The sequence below is a fragment of the Scyliorhinus canicula genome, chromosome 20, assembly GCF_902713615.1.
Source record: "Scyliorhinus canicula chromosome 20, sScyCan1.1, whole genome shotgun sequence".
Taxonomy (NCBI): Eukaryota; Metazoa; Chordata; class Chondrichthyes; order Carcharhiniformes; family Scyliorhinidae; genus Scyliorhinus; species Scyliorhinus canicula.
Genome location: NC_052165.1, coordinates 26075948 through 26091647, shown reverse-complemented (window position 1 = coordinate 26091647; position 15700 = coordinate 26075948). Strand labels below are relative to the sequence as shown.

Here is a 15700-nt window from a genome sequence, read left to right as displayed (position 1 = left end):
GCTCAGTCAATCCTGCACTCCCCTCAGACCAGCTCAGTCAATCCTGCACTCCCCTCAGACCAGCTCAGTCAATCCTGCACTCCCCTCAGACCAGCTCAGTCAATCCTGCACTCCCCTCAGACCAGCTCAGTCAATCCTGCACTCCCCTCAGACCAGCTCAGTCAATCCTGCACTCCCCTCAGACCAGCTCAGTCAATCCTGCACTCTCCTCAGACCAGCTCAGTCAATCCTGCACTCCCCTCAGACCAGCTCAGTCAATCCTGCACTCCCCTCAGACCAGCTCAGTCAATCCTGCACTCCCCTCAGACCAGCTCAGTCAATCCTGCAAAGTACTCATTACGAATATTAGTGCACATGCCAATATTAGGAGTGCTGCCCCACAGACTAGTCAAACAACTGCCGAACATAATCATACTGACAGAGTCCGATCATATAGCCAATGGCTCAAACTCCTCCATCACCATCCCTGGTATGTCCTGTCCCACTGTGAGGATAGAACCACCAGAGATGGGGCCACAGTTGGCAAAGAGTGAGTCTGGGTGTCTTCAGCATTGATTCAGCCCTTACAAAGTCCCATGGCATCAGGTCAAATATGGGCATGAAAACATCCTGCTGTTTACCACCTACTGCCCTTCCTCAACTGATGAATCAGTACCCCGGCATGATGGATACAACCTTAGTATAGCAAGGGCACAGAAAATACTCTGGGTGTGAAATTTCAGTGTCCACCCCCAAGCATGACTCAGCTGGCAGTGTCCTGAAGGCCATAGGACCCTCGGCCAGTGATCATAGAACAAACAAGGGAAAAATATACTCAATTGCGCCCAAGTGAGTTTACCACTCCATGGCAATAATAGTAGGAGTGACTACCAAACATTCTGTATGAAGTCTAAGTCCCGTCTTCACAATGGTGACACCGTCCATGGTGTTGTGTAGCACTACCACCAGGCCACACAGAATAGATTCAAAACATACCTCGCAGTTTATACCAGGCATTCATAAAGCTCTGTGGATCATCAGGAGCAGCAAAATGTTTCAGCCACAGGGTCGGCACGGTGGTACAGTGGTTAGCACTGCTGCCTCACGGTGTCGAGGACCCGGGTTCGATCCCGGCCCCGGGTCACTAACCATGTGGAGTTTGTACATTCTCCCCGTGTCTGTATGGGTCTCACCCCCACAACCGAAAGATATGTAGGGTAGGTGGATTGGCCACGCTAAATTGCCCCTTAATTGGAAAAAAAGCATTGGGTATTCTAAATTTCAGCCACAATCTGTAACCCCAAGGCTGGCTATATCCCTCACTTTATCCATTGTCATCAAGCTAGGGGACGACCCTTGGTTCACAATGAGCATTCCCACGGCAGCATCAGGCATACCTAAAAAGTCCTAACTCCAACCTGCTGCAGAAAGAACACACGGGCTACATGCATGCGAGGTAGCAGATGCAGGATGCTATAGATTAAACTAAGAAAGCCCACTATCAATGGATCAGATCAAAGCTCTGCAGTCATGCAACGTCTGGTATTGAATTTGTTCAGGGCAATAAATTAAAAAATACTAGAAATATTCAGTGGTCAGGTAGCAACTGTAGGGACAAACAGTTAATGTTTCAGGTCGATTACTTTTCATTATGAGATTTCATGAAAATGAAATGAAATGAAATGAAAGGTTGTCAACCTGAAATGTTGGGCTGAATTTTCCTGAAAATCGACAAAGGCAGCTAGCGGGCGGGAAAAGCAGCATTGATACTGCTGACCCCAACAGCGGCTTTCTCTGCCATATAAGACACGTATTTAGAAAACAAAGGGGCAGGTCCCACAGCATCATGGTCTATGATTCATCCACCTTGATACTGATATTCTAATTAATGTAGTTGATTTCAAAGTCAGGAAACAAGCCCCGTCACTGACATGGGACTATTACATCACGCATTCACATCGATGTAAAACACGATTTGGCTATTCTCGCAAGACCCTTCTGCTCCAGGGGCCGAACCCACCAAACATAATCAGGAGCGGAAAGTTCCAGCCATTAACTCTTACGCTCCATAGATGCGACTTGACCTGCTGAATATTTCCAGCATGTTTTGCTTTTGTTTCAGATTTCCAACATCTGAGGTATTTTGCTTTTGTTAAGGACAAATCATGTTTAACTAAATTGCTTAAATTTTTGATGCGGTTTGGGGATCTGGTTGTGAGGGACAGTTTTTGGAGTTTAGAGGGAATGGAGAAGGATTATGAGCTGCCCAGCGGGAATGGGCTCCGAATCTTCTAGGTATGGGATTATGTGAGGAAGCAGGTGCTGTCCTTTCCCCGAGGGGCGGCAGGACAAGGTGGTGTCAAAAACCAGTTGATGAGGATAGGGTGTCGGAGATTTACAAGTACTTAATGTACTGGGAGAGAGTCCCGATAAGGAAGTAGGAAGAGGGAGTAGACATGGGGGGGGAGGGGGGGGTGGAATGGAGGTTTTGTTGTGGGAGGAGGCTTTGAGAAGAGTGAATTCATCTTCCTCGTGTGCTAGGCTTAGCCTTATTTAATTCTAAGTAGTGCATAGGGCACATATGACGGTGGCCAGGATGAGCAGGTTCTTTGAAGGGGTGGAAAACAGGTGCGGATGGTGCGTGGGGAAGCCCGCGACATGGCCACATGAAGCTGAAGGGGTTCTCAGACTCAATGACCGAGGTGCTGAAAGTGAAGGTGGCCCCCAAGTCCAGGGGACGAGAGAGGCCGACGTTTTGGCCTTAGCCCGGGAACGGATTTTGTTGGAGTGGAGGGACTCGTGGTTGCCAAAACCCAGGGGTGTGGGTGAGCAATCTTGCGGAGTTCCTTAGGCTGGAAAAAATTATGTTTGTCTTGACAGGGTCAGTGAGGGTTTTCCTGGAGATGGAAACTGCTTATCGACTTCTGGCTGGGTTACCATCCCACCAGTCTATTCTCAATTACTAAAATCTCAAGGATAATTAGGGATGAGTAACAGATGCTGGCCTTGTAGCCAGTGATACTCGCATCACACAAAATAATTAAATGTGATGGAAGTTCTCGTTGAAATTACTGTCAATTGGCATTTACTTACCAATAACCTGCTCACGAATGCTCAGTCTGGATTCCGCCAAGACCTTTCAGCTCTGAATGTCATTAACGCCTCAGTTAAAATATGGATGAAAGAGAGAGGTGAGGTGAAAATGACTGCCCTTGGCATCAAGGCAGTAGTTGACTTAGTGTAGCATCAAGGATCCTTGGTGAAATTGATATCAATGGAAATCAGTGGCAATACTCTCTAAGCACTCCAGCACAAGGGAAAATGGCTGTGGTTATTGGAGCACAATCACCTCAGCCCCCAGACATCACTGCAGGTACGGCCCTGAGTTTTATCCTAATTCCAATGATCACCAATAACTCTCCCTCTATCATAAGGAATTTTTTGCTGATGATTATATAATGTTCATTGCCATTTGCAACTCCTCAGGTAAGTAAGCAGTCTGTGCCTGCACGCAGCAATACCTGGACAATATTGGTACTTGAGGCAATAAGTAGCAAGTAGCATTCATGCCACAGAACTACCAGGCAATGTCCATCTCCAACAAGAGCTAGTTTAACACCTCTCCCTGCCATTCACCTTCATCACCGTCACTCCATCCTTGCCATCCACACCCTGAGGGTCACCATTGACCAAAAGCTTAAATTGACCAGCCACACAAATGCGGTGGCTACAAAAACATGCCAGAGATTGTGTTCTGCGAAGTGATGCACCTCTTGACTCCCCAAAGCCTTATTTCCACCATCTATAAGGCATCATTCAGGTTTGCGATTAAATACTATCCACTTGCCTTGAGGGTAGTTCCAACAACACTCAAGATAATAACCAGGACAAAGAATCCCACTTGATTGGCATCCCATCCACCACATTGATCATTCACTCTTCCATCACTTCCATTACTGGCATATTGTGGCTGCAGTATATGCATTCGCTGGAGTTTATTTGACAGTACCTCCCAAGCCTGCAGTTCCTACTATCTGGAGGAATAAGGGCAGCAGGTGCACAGGAACACCCACAATCTGCAAGATCCCCTCCAAGTCACACACCATCCTGACTTCGAACTATATCACTATTTCTTCATCATTGATGGACTGCAGCAAATCAGAAAGTGAACTTACTTCCTTTTTCTCAGGGGTAATTAGAGATGGGCAGTAAGAAGACCATAAGACATAGGAGCAGAATTAGGCTAGCAAGTCTACTCTGCCATTCAATCATGGCTGGTCATGGTTTCTCATCCCCCTTCTCCTGCCTTCTCCCCATAACCCCATGTCCCCTTATTAATGCTGGTCTTGTCAGCAAATGGCCATATTCCATGCATGATTTTCAAAGTGCCAATTAGATTATAACTTTCACAACGTAGTTTCTCCCAAAGTGTATCATTTCATTTGTATGCACATTAAATTACCCTGCCACACATCTGCCCATTTCACCAGTCTATATCTTCCTAAAATGGCTATTATCCCGCTCATTGATTACTAGATTGTTAAATTTTGGATCATCTGCAAACTTAGAAATTGAAGCAGCCCAAGGCTCAGTGGTCAACTCGGCATGCAGACTAGAATTTAAAACAACCAGGTTTTACTCACCCACAATAGCAGTATCTCTTTAAATGCAGCGATGAACAAATCAGTAGAAGAAAGTGATTACTTTCCAGCATTCACCTTCCCACTCTCCACCTCTTCCTCTCTCAAACAAATTATTTTCCGGTCTTCTATCCTTCCAGGTTGAGCATTATCCTTGAATAAAGGCAATGATTGTTAACAATTACAAAGAGCAAGGGCAGCATGGTGGCACAGTGGGTTAGCACTGCAGCCTCATGGCGCTGAGGTCCCAGGTTCGATCCTGGCTCTGGGTCACTGTCCGTGTGGAGTTTGCACATTCTCCCTGTGTCTATGTGGGTTTTACCCCCACTACCCAAAGATGTGCCACACTAAATCGCCCCTTAATTGGAAAAAATTAATTGGGTACTCTAAATTTATTAAAAAAAACAATTACATAGAGCAATACGGCCTTGCCTTGGTCATTCGAACATTTAACCTCTTTAAAGCTAAATTTCAATGGATACATAGCTCTCACAAATCTTTCATTCATTTATTGGCCCGCTCACACTCTGTAATTACAGTTAACTTTCAAACGTCGCATCCAAAAGTGCATCTTTCTGTACCAAAATATCAACAGCCATAAAATAATTCTGTCGAAGCCTTGGACTATTCCTGTAGGGATAAATGTTTAAGCACAGATAAATTCTGGATGCTTCAGAATGTGAGAACAAAAGCTATACATGCCCCTTAAGGCTACTCTGCCATTTAAGAAGATCATGCATATCATCCATTTCAATTCCAATTTCTCACTCTATCCCATAATCCTTGATTATTTTAGGGCTGAAAAATCTATTAATCTAGGTTTTCAATGTACTCTGAACATTTATAGCTCAGCTGGGTTAGTGAATTACAAAGAGCCACAACCTTCTTTGTGAAGAGATTTCTCCTCGGCTCAGTCCCAATGGTTGATTCCTTACCCTGAGACTATTACCCACTCGTTTTCAGCCAGGGCAAACAGACTCGGTATCTAAACTGTCAAATCCTGTAAAAATTATACGTTTCACTGAGATTACCTCTCATTCTACGAAACTCCTGAGAATATAGATGCATTCTAATCCATCTCTCCTCATGGGTCAACCTTCCCATCCCAGGAATTAGTGAACATTCCAAGGCAAGCATATCTTTCCTTCAGTATAAAGGATCAAAACTTTACTCAGTATTCCAGGTGTAATCTCACCAAAGCCCTGACTCTGACTCTAACTCCGATAGAAACATGGAAAACAGTAACATTTATAGCACAGAAGGAGACCATTCAGCCCCTCATTTCCATGAAAAGAGTGGGCAGCACAGTGGCACAGTGGTTAGCATTGTTGCCTATGGCGCTGAAGACCTGGGTTCGAATCCCGGTCCTGGGTCACTGTCCGTGTGGAGTTTGCACATTCTCCCCGTGTCTGCGTGGGTTTTGCCCCCACAACCCAAAGGATGTGCAGGATAGGTGGATTGGCCATGCTAAATTGCCCCTTAATTGGAAAAATTAATTGATTACGCTAAATTTATTTTTTTTTTAATTTTTTTTTTAATTACCATGAAAAGAGATATGTTGTCCATTACCACTTCCCAGCTTTTGCCTTGTAGGTTACAGCTCTTCAAGCGCATATTCAAGTATTTTTTAAAAATGTGATGAGGGTTTCTACCACTGTTATCCTTTCAAGTGGTGAGTCCCAGATCTCAAACAGCCGCAGGGTGAAAAGAACTTCTCCTCGATGCCCCAATTTCTTAACCTTTACCCATTACTTTAAATTATACTACCTGATTGTTGATTTTTCTGTTTGACTATCCCTCTTTATTTTTTAAAATTTACTGTCCGTACTTCCTCGACGGAGTAGGGCAGATTGCGGGCTTTGACTAGGTGGTACAACCGAGCGACCCCAGGATGGCAAAGGCTGGTTCACTTGTGCGCTGGTACATGTATCTCGGGAGAGGGCGTCTGGGGACTCGTTGAGCTTGCCGGGGCGATACAAAATCTCGTAATTATAGGTGGAGAGCTCGATTGTCCACCGCAAGGTTTTATCATTTTTGATCTTGCCCCGCTGCGTGTTGTTAAACATGAAGGCTACCGACCGTTGGTCAGTGAGGAGAGTGAACCTCCTGCCGGCCAGGTAATGCCTCCAGTGCCGCACTGCTTCAACGATTGCCTGGGCCTCCTTTTCAACGGACGAATGCCGATTTCAGAGGCATGGAGGGTGCGGGAAAAGAATGCCACGGGTCTGCCTGCCTGGTTTAGAGTGGCGGCAAGGGCGACATCTGAAGCGTCGCTCTCTACTTGGAAGGGCAGTGTCTCGTCTACTGCGTGCATCCCGGCCTTGGCTATGTCTGAGCGAATACGGGCGAAGGCCTGTTGTGCCTCGGCCGTGAGGGGAAATTGTGTGGACTGGATCAGTGGGCGGGCCTTGTCCGCGTATTGTGGGACCCACTGGGCGTAGTAAGAAAAGAACCCCAAGCATCGTTTGAGAGCCTTGGGGCAGTGGGGGAGGGGAAGCTCCATGAGGGGGCGCATGCGGTCGGGGTCGGGCCCCAGTAGTCTGTTTTGGACTATGTAGCCGAGGATGGCTAAGCGGTCTGTGCTGAACACGCACTTCTCCTTGTTATAAGTGCGGTTGAGGAGAGATGCGGTGTGGAGAAATTTGGCAAGGTTGGCGTCATGGTCCTGCTGGTCGTGGCCGCAGATGGTGACGTTGTCCAGGTACAGAAACGTGCCCCGCAGTCCGTACTGGTCAACCATTCGGTCCATTTCTCTTTGAAATATCGAGACCCCGTTAGTGACGCCGAAGGGAAACCTAAGAAATTGATAGAGGCGACCGTCCGCCTCGAAGGCAGTGTATGGACGGTCCGATTTATGGATGGGGAGCTGGTGGTAGGCAGATTTCAGGTCAATGGCTGAGAAGACCCGGTACGTGCAATCTGATTGACCATATCAGATATGCGTTTGGGGGGGGGTACGCGTCGAGCTGCCTGTGCCGATTGATGGTCTGGCTGTAGTCCACGACCATCCTGTGTTACTCCCCAGTTTTAACCACCACCACTTGGGCTCCCCAGGGACTGTTGCTGTCCTCGATAATACTCTCCCGAAGCAGCCGCTGGACTTCGGACCTAATGGAGGTCTTGTCCTGGGTGCTGTACCGTCTGCTCCTGGTGGCGACGGGCTTGCAATCTGCAGTCAGATTGGCAAAGAGGGAGGGAGGGTCAACCTTGAGGGTCGTGAGGCCGCAAACGGTGTGGGGGTAAGGGTCCGCCGAATTTGAGGGTGAGGCTCGTGAGGTTACATTGGAATCCAGACCCAGTAAAAGTGTCGCACAGAGGTTGGGGAGAGCGTATAGATGGAAACCGCTGAATTCAACGCCTTGTACGATGAGGTTGACCAGACAGAAACCCCAGATCGGTACAGAGTGGGTTCCGGAGACCACAGAGATCCGCTGGTTGGCGGGATAGACCGCGAGGGAGCAGCGCCTTACCGTGTCCGGATGGATGAAGCTATTGGTGCTCCCGGAGTCAAGTAGGCAGTAGGTCACGTGGTCGTTGATGAGCACCGTCGTTGAAGCGGTAGCCAGGTTGTGAGGACGGGATTGGTCAAGCGTCATGGAGACGAGTAGCGGGCGATCGTCCGAGGAGTCCGACGAGGAGCGCATCGACCCGGGTCCCCTGGTCCAGTCCCGAGGGGAGGACAAAACGGTGGTGTCCAAAGTACCTGTGGGGGAGAAGATGGCGGCGCCCATGCAGCGCATGTTGCGGGGGCGGCGCAAGATGGCGGCGACCATGGAGCACACGTTGTGGGGGCGGGGCAAGATGACGGCACCCACTGGCCACACGTGGACCTGGGGGGGGAAGATGGCGGCGCCCATGGTGCGCACATTGTGGGGGTGACGCAAGATGGCGGCGCCCACGGGTCGCACGTGGCCCCGGGAGCAGAGGACGGCGGCGCCCATTGCGCGATCGGCTGAGGAAAGGGGGAGAGGTCGGGCGCGATAGCGGCAACTGCGCGGACCTGACACACCGCTGCAAAGTGGCCTTTCTTGCCACAGATTTACAGGTCGCGGCGCGGGCCGGGCAGCGCTGATGGGGGTGCTTCTGTTGGCCGCAGAAGTAGCAGCGGGGACCCCCAGAGTGTGTGGTGTGGCGAGCAGCACAGGCATATTGCGCGGAAGCGGCCCCAGTCGGGGGGTTCGGTTGCGGGGTCCACGAGGGGTAGGATGGGTGGGCCGCGCAGAGGCGGGGTAGGACTGCACGTTACAGGAGGCGACCGTCATGGAGAGCACTAAAGTCTTTGTCGCCATTAGATCGAGCGCGGCCCCTTCCAGCAGTCGTTGCCGGATGGGATCCGATGCAATCACCGTCACAAATGCATCCCGCATGAGGAGATTGGAGTGTTCCGTGGCCATGACGGCCTGGCACTCTCAGTCCCGTACTAGAGGGATAAGGGCCTGCCAGAAGTCCTCAATCGACTCACCCGACAGTTGGACGCGAGTGGCGAGTACATGCCTCACAAACAGAGTGTTCGCCGACTAGACGTAATTTTCTTTGAGAAGTTCCATGGCGCGTGCGTAGTTCGGCGCATCCTGTATCAGCGGGAACACGCTGGAGCTCAACCTTGAGTAGAGAAGTTGAATTTTCTGAGCCTCCGACGGTGCGGGGTCCGCTGAGGTGATGTAGGCCTCGAAGCAAGCCAGCCGGTGATTAAAGTCTTTTCTGGCGTTTGGCGATTGCGGATCCAGCTGCAAGCGATCGGGTTTTATTCTGATGTCCATGATGCGGAAAATATCACGGTAATAAATTGATATGCTATCAATTGCACATAAAGACTCGAATCGGTACAAGAGAGGCTTTATTACCGTGAGATGTTTATCCTACGACTGCAGCTGGTAGAATGGCAGCTCAGGAGAACTCATGAATATTTATACTGCTGCCTGTGGGCAGAGCTAGCCGGCAGGGGCTACCGACAAAGCTGTAATACAGGTACTGCTGTACATCCCCTAATACAGGCACACATATATTTACACAGTGGTGGATTACCACAATCTCATTCCAGGAACTTGATCATAAAGCCTAGACTGGCACTTCATTGCAGTGCTGAAGGAATGCTCTAATGTTGGAGGTTCTGTCTTTCTGATTACATGTTAAGGCAAAGCCCTTTTTGCCCTGTCAGATGAACATAACTGGTCTCAGGGCACTATTTTGATGACGAGCAGAAGGGTTCCTCCCGGTGCCTCAGCCAATATTTATCCCTCAACCATACAAAAATTACTTATTTGTTGTCACTTTACAGTTTGCGGGGTCTTGCTGTGTGTGAATTGTCTGCCCTGGCTCCCACATTGCAGCAATAGCTCCACGCCAAAAGTACTTTATTCCATCGTAAAGCAATAGGGATGTCCTGAGGTTATGGAAAAGTACTCACAAAAATTGTGACTCACATGTCTGTTGTGGTCTGTGGTAGAAATCCCCTCCCTGACTCAGGAGCGTGCGGGTTCAAGTCACACTGCACAGATTTGAGCATAAACCTAAACCAGCACTTTGGTGCATTACTAAGCGAGTGCTGCAATTTTGAGGGGGGAGGGGGGCGGGGTGCTGTCTTTTAGAGGAGACATTAAATTTAAATCTCATCTGCTCTCTGAGTTGGCAATATTTTAGTGAAGAGCAGAGGGCCTCTCCTGTTAGCTTTGTTCAATATTTATCCCTCAACCTATATGATCAAGAAGCAGATTATCTGATCCTTTTGTTTTCAGTTCTTTGCCAGACGGAAGGTCTTTGGCAATTACTGTATTCACAGAAAAGTGTTGTGGTTATTTTAACTACTGGGAGGGCACAAAGTCAGACGCCAAGTCTGCCTCAGAATGGGGATCAAACACCTTGCTGTTGGTGATAATCTGATTCACACACTAGTCGCCTAGCCAACTGAGCTAACTAGCCCCCATCTGGTGTGCAGATTGACTGCAGTGTTATGTAAATTACTATGGCAATTATGGGTCAAATGCAATGGAAAGCGTGTTGGGATGCCATGAAAGGCAAATCTGTCTTTTCTCTTTCTCCAGCTCGATCCTCAGTATCACTCTCAGAAGCAATCAAGGGACATCAGGAAAGATTTTTTTTTTAAATCTTTTTTTTCCAATTAAGGGGCAATTTAGGGTGGCCAAGGAATCAGGCAGTGTCCTATTGGGCCCCCTTCTACCAACACCCCAACCACCTCCTTTCCCCTCTCTCGCCCCCCCCCCCCCCCCCCCCTCCTTCCCTTCTGTTGGTACTTCTTAAGGGCAGCACGGTAGCATTGTGGATAGCACAATTGCTTCACAGCTCCAGGGTCCCAAGTTCGATTTCGACTTGGGTCACTGTCTGTGTGGAGTCTGCACATCCTCCCCGTGACTGCGTGGGTTTCCTCCGGGTACTCCGGTTTCCTCCCACTGTCCAAAGATGTGCAGGTTGGGTGGATTGGCCATGAAAAATTGTCCAAAATTCTATGATTAACCTAGGACAAAAGTTCGGCGCAACATCGTGGGCCGAAGGGCCTGTTCTGTGTTGTATTTCTCTATCTATCTATCTAAAGGCGAAGGGTATCTCCAGCACAAAGTTTAGTACTTGTACCATTTGGTTTTTTTTTGTATATGGCCAATCCACCTACCCTGCACAACTTTGGGTTGCGGGGTGAGACCCGCACAGACATGGGGAGAATGTGCAAACGCCACACGGACAGTGACCCGGGGCCAGGATCAAACTTGGGTCCTCGGCACCGTGAGACAGCAAAGCTTTTTTTTTCTTTTTTAAATTTAGAGTACCCAATTTGTTTTTTCCAGTTAAGGGCCAATTTAGCATGGCCGATCCACCTAAACCTGCACATCTTTGGGTTATGGGGGTGTAACCCCCGCAGACACAGAAAGAATGTGCAAACTCCACACGGACAGTGACCCATGGCTGGGATTCGAACCCCGGTCCTCAGTGCTGCAGTCCCAGTTCTATCCGCTGCACCACGTGTCGCCCGAGACAGCAGTGCTAACCACTGCACCACCATGCCGCCCTTTAGACATTAAGAACGGTGACAACAAGACATCTGGCAGGGAATAAAACACTCTAGCATTAAAGGCATGGGTGTGAAACTCACCTCTTTTGCAACATAGTCTATCCCCCTCTGAGAGAGCTAGCTGCTGCTTCTGCAGTGGCCTGTATGGCATGTCACCTTGACAATCACACCTACACGGGCATTCCCTTGTGTGCCAGAAGCAACTGAACCAGTGTCGACCTGATATTACGCATCCCTATTGGCTGATATGACACTCATTACCAAATTTGGATCAGACTTGGCAGATATTCCTGTCGTAGCTGAATAGTTGAAGGTATATGGAGGCATCACAATATGGGTGTGAGACTGGTAGCATCAGTATGCATGTGAGGGTGAGGATTTCTGGATATTAGGTGTGAGTCCCGAGTATCATGGGCTGCCAGCTGATGGGTGTGTGACGTGAGTCTGGCGCATCGGGGCAATGTGAGAGGTTTGTGGTGTGGGAGGTAGAAGGGATTGTGTGAAGATTCAGTCACTGACCTTGACCGCCTGTCTGAGATCATTAGTGTTGTGGCACTACGATTAGGTCCTTGGATTCAAACACAATGAATTGACCTCTCCAGTCACCTGTTCTTGATCCCTTCTGATGTGGTCCTTGAGGACCGCCTCTCCACCCCACTCATCTTTGGGGCCTCGCCACCTGCCCAGGTGCCCCATAATGCCTCCAGCATTACATCCGTGAACTTGGAGCCCCCCTCTCTGCCTGTTGTTCCATCTTCCTTGCTTAGAATTAAAGCTACAGCGCAGCTCCCCTTTCAGGTGGACTCTACAGCCTTAAACAACAGAAGGTTGGCTGCACCACGTGCTATCAGCACTATGCTGCTCAGCTCCTGACTGACCTCAGTGGCAGTCAGGAGCAAAGAAGCCACTTGGTCCAACCAAATCTGCACGCTGTCCACCTCCACAACAACTGCTATGGGCAGCTCACAAATTGTGGCTCCCGCCATAGTTCTCAGGCCTGTCCAATTTGTATCCTGTGGCATATAGAATTTAAATTCATGCATGATGATCTTCTGTCCCCAAAGAGGTAAGCTGTAGATCCAGAAAATATAATAGAAATTAAAGGGTCAATCACCAAACATCAGGCAAAATAGCAATTTTACACTTGTATGGTGAATGCAAAGTGAATGGGGACACTAGGGTACCATATCAGGATTTAAAATTTTAAGTGACCTTTAACTGACTCCGAAAACACAAAGCAGGTATTGTTACCATGGGTAACTGTGAGCCACATCTGTGTAGTAGATAAAGTGCATCTTGTGAATTCAATTTGGAGCATTTCCTAGGAAGGAAATGAAGCATGATTAGTTCAAATGTAGTTCAGCTATCATGTCCAAAGAAATGATACAATTGTTAAGGTTTGACATACTTCTTTTGCAGTGAAACCAAGAATTCACGTAAATTGAGTAACAGATTTACTTACTTTTTAATAAGTGTTGTTCGGTAATGACCACCAAATCAAATGTCACTGAAACATGAATCACATGTTAAATCGACTTTCATTTCATGTTAGTGGTAATTATAACACGTTGTGTGTCAGACACGTGCAATGAGCACATGACCTGGGGAGATTGAGGAGAAAAACAAAGCTAAAGTAATTTTCCCAGTCCCATGATGGTAGGCTTGGAGGAAGGGCACATAAAAAAATTGAAGGAACTGCATCAGTATTCCAAATCCCAGACATCTTTCCTTAGGTGGGCTGGGAATATCATTGGCTGCCCACATCATGGAACCATTTACACTGGTTAAGGCCCCAATTAGGTTATCAAAGTTGATGATTCCATGATCTATTCACGGGGTGGGGTGGATGAAAGGCCACAATTGTGACTGATCTCAATCCAGTGGACAGTGCTGTGTAACCTTGCTGTGAGCGTATCCATGTTAAAAATGCCACCCACCCTCCATGGTCGCCGACCTGCCTCAGCAGTGTCCATTTCTCCAAGTGGGGCTGTTGACCCCTCTGATTGGGCCTGCATCAGCCGTCCTTAACGGCGAGTGAGGAGAAGGCCGCCTCTCAGACGATCGCTGAACTGGTCTCATTCCCAGTAAGTGGGAGCTCAAGACTGAGCTAGAATGAGAGAGGCACAGATTTCAGGGAGGGAATTCCAGAGTTTGGGACCACAGACAGCTGTTAGCACGTCCATCGATGGGGGAGAGATGGGAATTGGGGAATGCTCAAGAGGATGGAGTTGGGGGAGCTCACAGATTTTGGCGAGTTGTAGGGGCTTGGAGGGCATTGCAGAGATAGGGAGAATTCTAGGGGCTGGAGGAGGTTACAGAGATAAGGAGGGGTGGAGGAAATTACAGAGATAGGTGTGACATTACAGAAATGTTTGGCATACAAAGAGTTAATGTCATGTTACAAGTAACCACTAGATGGAGCTTGATGCAGTACTTTGTAAAGCACTGACTCTCAGACTTCTAGAAGAGAGAGTGAAGGCTGGAGTAGAGTGCATAGGTACAGATCTAAGCAGGATAGAGAACAGTTCGAGTTAGAGTATAGTGACCAGTGTTAGTAGAGTGTAGATTACTACAACTCTTGTTTACTATAGAAGTAGTCAAGCTTAATTTAAGTAGTGTAAATAAATGTTAGCTTTGTTAATGAACTTAACTTCTGTGCTCTTTGTGAACACTACGACATCCATTCTGCAATTAGCATCACAAAGAATACCACAATAGGGAGTATTGTCAGGGCTGGAGGAGGTTACTGGCATAGTGAGGGTTATCGGGGCTGCACAATCTAAACTCCAGGAATGGAAAAGAACCCAATTCCAAGTGCCTGGAAGAGGTGAGATCAATGGGACAATAAAAATTCTAATAGCGCCTAGGTAAGTTTACAAATCATTTTAGTTATATTTAGCTAGATTGTTCAACTGTTTACTGCTGTGTCATTCCATTTATGGGTTCCAGTCATATCCGGTGCCAACCATTGTCTCAAACTCCAAATGGCATGTGAAGTGCCCTCAATTAGATTACCCACCTAATTGGTTACCCACCAGTTACCCACTGCTGGTGGCCAAGAACCTCCACACACATTCTCTGAAGCCTCCTTCCTGAAAATAGGTGGGAGATGGGAACATCTAGATAGAGCTAGATGCAGTACTTTATAAAGATCTGACTCTCAGACTTCTGGGAAGAGAGTGAAGGCTGGAGTAGAGTACAGAGGATAGATCTAGAGAGGATTTAGAGTACAGTTAGAGTTAGAGCGTAGAGACTAGTGTTAGTAGGGTGTAGATTACTATAACTCTTGTTTACTCTAGGAGTAAGTGGTCAGCACACCCCAACCCCTTCCTCTCCAGATCCATTTGAACTCAGCCCTCTGAGGCCCAATCCACGAAAAGGGATTGACTATGGAAGGGTGCGTTGAAATCCCACTCTGCCCCAAATAGTGCTTTACTCAGCAGATAATGAAGGTGAGTTTAACACTACCCACTTGGCCAGTGGCCAATTAAAATATCCCAATTGACTGGGAACTACCTCGATCCATGATTTTAAATTGGTCACCTGATGCGACACCCACCCAAACCCTACAGGTCTTTCTTTGTATACCTTCAGACCCTATTTGATGCATTTGGCCATCATGTGTGCACCGGCTCTGCAGATGAGCATTGTGGCTCAGTGTCATTGCCCTGCCTTTTCCAGATAACTTTGCATACTGTATTGATTCAAGTAATCATCGAATACCCTCTTGAATATCTCAATTGAATCTGCCTCCGCCACAATTCCCATGAGGACAGAAAAAGAAACATCCAAAGTGGCTATTTTTCTTTCTCTCTTATTTGGGAGGCAAGGAAGAGCAAGGAATGCTTCTCTCCTCTGACAAAAGCTTCGTTTTCAACTTTATGGGCACTCTCTCTTCCCAAACGGAAGGACCCTTAAGATACCCCCATAACTTGATCTGACACAGGCAGACAGGCAGGACGTAGACCAGAGAATTATTATTCATCTGACCAACCACCCTCCCAAAAATTCACATGGCATTAAAATCAGGGACAATAAGATACATTATACTGTCATGAAA

General features: G+C 47.8%; 1 protein-coding gene across 1 annotated transcript in view; it reads right to left on the bottom strand.

The window, feature by feature from the left end:
• Positions 1-15700, bottom strand: part of LOC119955295 (zinc finger MYM-type protein 1-like) — a 42598-nt gene that overhangs the window by 21689 nt on the left and 5209 nt on the right. The window contains exons 3-4 of the mRNA XM_038781375.1: positions 12519-12711; positions 4684-4772 (exon numbers count right to left, since the gene is read on the bottom strand). Coding sequence (XP_038637303.1) covers positions 4684-4772; positions 12519-12711 — 282 coding nt within the window. The remainder of the gene's footprint in view (positions 1-4683; positions 4773-12518; positions 12712-15700) is intronic.